Source organism: Nicotiana sylvestris, chromosome 2 (assembly GCF_000393655.2).
Source record: "Nicotiana sylvestris chromosome 2, ASM39365v2, whole genome shotgun sequence".
In the NCBI taxonomy this organism is placed as follows: domain Eukaryota; kingdom Viridiplantae; phylum Streptophyta; class Magnoliopsida; order Solanales; family Solanaceae; genus Nicotiana; species Nicotiana sylvestris.
Genome location: NC_091058.1, coordinates 212,078,388 through 212,086,484, shown reverse-complemented (window position 1 = coordinate 212,086,484; position 8,097 = coordinate 212,078,388). Strand labels below are relative to the sequence as shown.

Sequence of the window (8,097 nt, the reverse complement as noted above, 5' to 3'; positions counted from 1 at the left end):
ATTTTTTTTACGGTGCTGTAGAATCATTGATCAATCTATACTCTACCATCTTTCATGTTTTCTTAATACATCACCCTTTAAATAGTACTAATGTCTAGAGAAATTTGTTAACTCCTATAAAAGTACATATGTTATTGCATTCTGCTTCTACTAGTGACTTTTACATGTCATTTTAAAAAAATTCCAAAAATTAATCGAGCTGTACCGATACCGAAGAGGCACCGATATAATTGAGACAATTTCGAAAAGTCTAATTTTGGTTATAGCCTATATAATAGAATAATCGAAAATTTAGTATGGAATTTTTTTTATAAAATAACCGACTGAACAGAACCATTGACACCCCTCCTAGAGGTTTCGGATTTGGGCCTTAAACTGAAAAAAATTCTTGATAGAGAGCATTATGCGCTGCGAATCTAGATTAATCGGACGCCTAATTCAGGTACCTAACACCAAATGTGAACCCCCACCCCCATCCACCCACCCTCTCCCCCAAAATGTAGAAGTAAGTACTATGAGAAAAATGTTATTCATCATCCAATATTGTCAATTATACGTTGTGAATGTATCTAATTATTATTGCTAAAGTTTTGTTAATGGGTTTTTATTCTTGAATATTCTTGAAACAAAAAAAAAGTTGGAGTGAACCAGAAGAATCAATTATTAACCCATGAATGTCTTTTCAAATATAAGAAACTCATTAAACTTCAGTAACAAAGAAGGAATCTCTTCTTTATTGTGGAAAACATAACGGAAAGAATATTATGACTATTGCTCATTTACACCAAAAGTCAAAAGTTTAGAAAACAAATTATATGAACAATGGAATATTCAGGACAACCCGGTGCACTAAGCTCCCGTTATGCGGGTGGTCTGGGGAAGGGCCGTACCACAAGGGTCTTTTGTACGCAGTCTTACCCTGCATTTGTACAAGAAGCTGTTTTCACGCCTTAAATCCGTGACCTCCAGATCACATGGAATATCCTTAATATCTTATAAATCTATCGTGCTAGTGAAATAAAAAAGGACCATCCAATCAATCATATCTTATACACAAAAGCAAACACTAAAGTTTGTACATTTTCTGCAAATAATTAAGATTTAATATTTTTTTTCTACAAACATCAATCCAACAAATAATTATGAGTTATAATTTTAAATAAAAACCAAGCTATTTTCATCCTCAAATCTCATATCCCCAATGCATGAATTATGAACTCCTCCATCTTGTAAACTTGAATATTCTTCAAAATTCATGTCATACAAGAACCCAAACTCATCTTCCTTGCCACATTTTGAGTGAACCATTTCATTAGCCAAAACTTTATTTATTTCTTGCGACAACTGAAGATTGCTAGAGTTCTGGTTTTGATGGGCAGAGTTACTCGAGAAATTAGCGGTCGACGTGTAGTAGCCATCGTCATCGCCGTAGTGCAATAATTTAGGCATGGTGGATCCATGGTTGTCCATATTGTTGAGAGGAGATACAACAAATTCTGGAGAAGTGACACTAGCCTCGTACATGTTTTCTGGGCTAAGAATATTGTTGCTATTGTTGTTCATATCATCTTTAGTACCTTTGTGAAATACTCGACATAATACCCAATCTTCCTGTTCAATGATCATAGACAACATAAGTTTAGGTCTTTTAAATGTGAAAATATTATTAAACTGAGTTTAATTCTATATACTAACAATATAAAGAAATTTTTACACTATTAATTCATCTAAAAGATAACTATAGATAACCTTATCGTCCAAAAAGTAGAAATAAGAACTTGAAAATACAGTAAATGCTATATATATATATATATATATATATATATATATATATATATAAAGTTTATCCTATTGAATTTTTTTCTAGGTACCAAAATAAATGCGGAAAAGTTTAATTTATTAACATGTTCTTACATATTAAACTACACTATTTGTGTAGGGGTCGAGAATCAGGATAGAAGTGTAATAAGGAATCGAGCGCCTTTCCTTTCATCCCAGCAGTGGGAGTGTTATTCTCATATTTTCATATTGTTAAATTTCTATTACTGTCTAACGATGATGTGTTTCGGTTTTATTATTGTTGTTGTTGTTACTGCTTTTTTAATTTTTTCACTGCTATATTTTTTTTTATACAGTTGTGATTATGCATGCTTGCTTTAAGTAAGAGGGTCTGTCGGAAATAGCATATTTACCTGCATAAGGTAGGTAAGGCTGCATACTCTTGACTCTCCCTAGACTCTACTTATGAGATTAAACTGGGTATGTTATTGTTATAATTGTAAACTACATTGTTGGTGTACAAAGTCTCTCGTTCTTATGTATGGCTTATAGCTTGTTTGGCCAAGTTTCCAAAATTAGCTTATTTTGAGAAGTGTTTTTTTCTTAAAAGTATTTTTCTCAAAAGTATCTTTAGTGAGAAACAATTTGTATTTGACTAATTAATTTGAAAAGTATTTCTGAGTAGGAATTAGTATTTGGTCAAGCTTTTAAAAAGTGTTTCTAAGTGTATTTTTTCTTAAAAGTACCTTTTAAAAAAGTACTTCTGGAGAAGAAACTACTTTTTTCTGCTTCTCCTCAAAAGTAGGGGAGGATCGAGCTTATTACACGTGGGTTCCTATGAACCCAGTAGTTTTACACATACCATGTATATATATATATATAAAATTACTAAATATCCATAAATATTTGATTGTGAACCTAGTTACTATTGTATATTTACCTAAGGTCGCTTTAGGAACCCATAAACTTTAAATCATGGATCCGTCTCTGCTCAAAAGCACTTTTTTCTTTCAAAACTTGGCCAAACACTTCAACTTTAATTTTTTTTCAAAAAAGTACTTATAGGATTGGAGAAGCTTGGCCAAACACGCTATTAATCGGGATCTTGCTTAGACACCATCCATTATTTTCACCTATTACTCATTTTCTCGTACCATGCATTGTCTCAAACTCAACTTGCAGGTTTCTTAGAAGTTTCTTACAAGACATTTTTGTCGTCACTTTGTCTCGACAATAATTTGTCAAATTTTAATTTACAGGTTCTGCATTTTAGAACGGCAACTTCAAGTATTAATAATTGTGTTTTCAATTTAATATTTATACATATTTAATGAATTTTATTTACAACGTTTGAGCAAAAGTCACTAGGTTCGGCCGAATCCGTAGTCGGGCTTATACCTCCACCTTGACTTCTACTCTATTCTAGGCTTGAAAGTATTCTCTATGCATGGAAATATAATAAAACAATAAAAGATCGTATTACCTTAGGAGGTATATGAGGATTCTCCAGACGAAATTCATGCATAATCCAGCCAGTTTTAATCCCATTAGGAGCTCTATTCTTGTAAAACACCAAAGTTTTTCTCATGCCTATCAGACCACCTGTTCCAATAACGAAGTCACATACAGTACGTATAAGTGGTCAGTTGAACACCCTTTATCGAAAAATTATATTATATATATAGGTTAACGTTTATTTATATATTCCTGATTTCGTCACTGACCCGTTCGAGGATCAAGCACAGTTCGATCTTTGCCTGTAGCTTTCCAATAGCCAGAAATTGTTGCCCTATTTGTTCGAAAACCAGTAGCATATTTGCGATCTCGAAAACTGAAGAAGTACCATTCACTGGAGTTTAGCTTTGCCACCTCTAATATAACAAAAGTATATTGTATATAATTAGTCATGTGAAAAAATTGAAATAAATAAATAAATTAAAGGGTGTTAACTTCTTTTTATTGTTGTTAATTGTCTAATTACTTAGATGGTGGGCAGTCCATATGACTTTCATGTCCTCAACTAATAACAATCTTAAATCACTACAAAACTCTTAACACAAGAAAACAAAAAACAAAAAAAACCCCAGTTTGAAGTTTTTTTATTTGATAATCGTAGTTTTCGGGTCAGCTTGCGCTCAATTAATACCACGGGACACCTACTAGCTCATACCAGCACAAATACCGAATAATTTCCACACTAAAATATTATTTTGAAGTATATAGGATTGTAGGCAGAAGCCGAGCTACGGGTTCAGCCGAACCTAATTGCTTTTACTCAAACAATATATTTTATTTTAAGAAATTTATTAAATATATGCAAATATTAAATGTAAAAATTAATCATTAACACATGAAATCATCATTTTAAAATTCAAAAATCATAAAGTTGAAATCCCGGCTCGGCTCTACCAACACCAAGAGCAGAACCAGCAAGAACTAGACTCATTAAAAAAAAGTTATAGACACATGACTTTTCAAAATGATCACACACAGAGAGACTCACATGTATAAGCTTATTATAATAATCAGACACAAAAGGGGCTTTTAAATGAATATTTCTTAAAAGCATATTTGTTTTTTTATCCATTTTTATCCTGTGAAATTGCTAATTTTATAGAGTAGTAGGCTAGTAGCTACTGTATGCAGATGCTACATGTGAACCAAATCCATTGAACCCAAATTTTATCTATTTTTACTTCATTAAAAAAAGGAAAAAAACATTATCATTTTGTTTGAAGTTGGTGTGTCCTCTAACTACCGAGGATTATGGTGGAATGAATAGAATCTCTTCATTTTAATCAGAGTTTTAGGTTCGAGTTCTAAGAATGGAAAGAATCTTGGTCGAGAGCGCTTTCTACTTTAATGAACCTTACGCGGCGAATATATATTAATCAGGACCTAAAGCGAATACTAAAGTATCGGACATCAAATGAAAATAAAAACCAAACAAAAAATTGTGTCCGCTTAACTTAGGAAGGTTCCTTCAAATCAATTTCACTTTCAGGAGAAAATAGAAAGAAGAAAAGAAGTGTGTAAAAAAATGTACTCTAATATATATATATATATATATTATACGTGTCGGTGGATAAACTTTAATTTATTTCCAAAGAAAAGGAAGATATGCAAAATAGTCTTGTTCGAATTATAAGTGATGCATTATCCAGATAACAAAAAGTCCTTTTTATTAAGAAACTAAATTAATAAATACTATCGAAAAAAGTTAGCAGTTTTTTAGTTTTGCAAAATACTTAAAAAAAAACTACTTTCATATGTGTTTTTCAATTGTTTTTTGCAAAAAGCGATCAAATAACTTTTGTCTTAATGGGGTTTGGTTGAAAAATTTACTGAAAATATTATTGAAGTTTTTTGAAACAAAATCTTCAAACAGTTATGAAAACAATGTCTCGTGATTTTTTAATCAATGGAAAATTAATTTCTTTTTAAATGGAAAAATTAGAATTAATTTGATTTACTGGAGAAAAAGTTAGGGGGTCTGAGGAAAAAAAAAGATAGAAGCAAAAAGTCTTGACTGTTGATTATTAAACTACCTTCCATAATTTACTGAACCATCGTAAGAATAATTCAAGAAATTCCCATGATAAATTTACAAAGTGATTAAAGAGAAAAAAGAAGAAAATTAAAAGAAGACAAAGAACATGAAGAATAACATGTCATGAAATATGGATTATTAGTCGGGTCATTAATTTTGGATACGCAGATGACTAAATAAAAACCGTACATGAAGACGACGGAGAAGAAGAAGAAGAAGAAAACAAAGAACATGAAGATGTACATGTCATGAAATTTGGATAATTAGTCGGGTCAGTAAATTTTAAATACGTATATGATCTAAAAACACAAAGAATGAAGAATTACAAGAAGACTAAGACCATGCCAGAATATTAAACAAGTAGTCGGGTCAGTAAATTTTGAATACCTAGATAACCTAAAAACATGAAGAAGAAGAAGGAGGAGGAGGAAGAAGAAGAAGAAGAGGATGTACATGTCATGAAATATGCATAATTAATCGGATCAGTAAATTTTAAATACACATATGATTTGAAAAAACACGAAGAAGAAGAAGAAGAAGAAGAAGAAGAAGAAGAAGAAGAAGAAGAAAAAGAAAAGAATTAAGAAGACGAAGAACATGCTATGAAATTTGGACAAGTAGTCGAGTCAGTAAATTTTGAATACACAAATAACCTAAAAAACCTAAGAAGAAGAAGAAGAAGAAGAATTAAGAAGAAGACGAAGAACATGCTATGAAATTTGGACAAGTAGTCGAGTCAGTAAATTTTGAATACACAAATAACCTAAAAACCCTAAGAAGAAGAAGTAGTAGTACAAGAAAACAAAGAACATAAAGATATACATGCCATGAAATCTAGATAATTAGTCGGATCAGTAAATTTTGAATACACGTATAATCTAAAAAAATACGAATAAGAAGATACAAGAAGACGAATAAGAACATGTTATGAAATTTAGACAAATAGTCGGGTCGGTAAATTTTGAATACACAGATGATCTAAAAAACATGATGAAGAAGGAGAAGAAGAAGAAGAAGAATTAAAGAGAAGAAACCTACCAGGAAGTTGCCATGGTTCACAAATATGAAGATCAACTTCCACTAAAGTACCTTTAATAACTTCTTGATTAGCAATTTTCTTGTAAAGATAATCACAAATTAATTCTTCATCACTAGGAAAGAATCTAAATCCTGGTGGCAAACTTGCTCCAATATCTCTTAAACCCATTTTTTTATTTTTTGGAATAATTTAATTTGGTAAGGAAAAAAAAAAGTAGAACTTCAATATAATTTTTTGGATTTGGAAAGAGAAAGGGAATAATTTCTTGTTGAGATTTTGGTTTAATGGAAGATGGAAGTTGGTAGTCTAAAAGAAGATTTCATTTCTTTCATTGATTAATATATTATATATAGAGAAGCAAAGGTATGTATATTTATATATAGGGTAAGGTCCACTTGGAATTTTGTTACATAATTTTAGCAGCTTATGTTTTTTGTATGTAAGTTCGTTATTGTATATTCTTGGAACTTTCATGAAAAACCAAAGTCACAAGAAATCTTCCTTTTTATTGCCATAGTTAAAGGAATAGATCAAGGGATTTAAGTTATACACCCCTACAGGGTCGTTTGGTATGAGGTATAAGAAGGTATAAGGGTGGTATAAAAATTTAATATCACCTTAATATTCTGTTTGGTTAGCAAACCAGGTATAAGTTATCCCGGTGTTAATTTTAACACCGGAATAACTTATACGTTATAGAAGGTGGGGTAATTAGCGCCGGTATAACTTATACCTTCTTCTTAGAAATTATGCAATTGTCATTCTTAATACAACATACCAAACAATGAATAAACAACAATCTCAGCATAACTTATCCCAATATAACTTATACCGGCATAACTTATACCGGTATAAATTATACTGGTATAAGTTATATTGGGATAAGTTATGTTAGGATTGTTGTTTATTCATTATTTGGTATGTTGTATTAAGAATGTCAATTGCATAATTTCTAAGAAGAAGGTATAAGTTATTCCGGTGTTAAAATTAACACCGGGATAACTTATACATGTTTACTAACCAAACAAAGTATTAAGATGGTATTAAATTTTTATACTACCCTTATACCTTCTTATACCTCATACCAAACGACCCCTAAAGTGTGTAAAAGTAGTAGTTTTTATACAATTGTCGGTCATATTCATTGTTTATTTTTTCTAATCATATACATAGATTATACATTGATTATACACGCATTTCAAGCAGTAGTATTTCCTCTGGTCCACAATAAATGACTATTTTACCTTTGACACACTCATTAAGGAAATACGAACTCCTAGAGAAAAAAAGAAGATATATTCACTAAATTAACCTTAATTAATTATTACCTTGACACATTGGAATATATAAATAAGGGCAAATTTTGAAAAAAAATAAAATTAATTTATTCTTGATTATGTAAATAGACACTCATTTTGGACCAAAATAAAAAGGCAAAAATGATCACGTATTGTGGATAGGAGGAAGTGATATTTAGCAACATAATACAAGCTGTCACTAGTTCTCAATCATTTATGAATCACATAAATAAATACCTCACTTCTTTATGATTGTAACATTATTGATCCAACAAATAATTAGGGCACTTTTAAGTCTTTAATGTTCAACAATATCTTAATCAAGAGGTGTTTTAATGATGGTTTTGCCTAATTAGTGATCACAAATAAAAGTAGAGTTTATGTTATATATATTGATAGTAATTTTTTTTACACCATCTAATTATATTTAC

General features: G+C 30.6%; 1 protein-coding gene across 1 annotated transcript; it reads right to left on the bottom strand.

Annotated features, from left to right (window-relative positions):
* Positions 1-1,018: 1,018 nt before the first annotated feature.
* LOC104228593 (NAC domain-containing protein 21/22-like) lies at positions 1,019-6,676 on the bottom strand. The gene is made up of 4 exons (XM_009781076.2): positions 6,368-6,676; positions 3,504-3,650; positions 3,263-3,381; positions 1,019-1,611 (listed from the first exon to the last, which is right to left on the bottom strand). The coding sequence occupies exons 1-4, from the start codon at positions 6,534-6,536 to the stop codon at positions 1,156-1,158; spliced, it is 891 nt and encodes a 296-aa protein (XP_009779378.1). The 5' UTR covers positions 6,537-6,676; the 3' UTR covers positions 1,019-1,155.
* Positions 6,677-8,097: the final 1,421 nt, after the last annotated feature.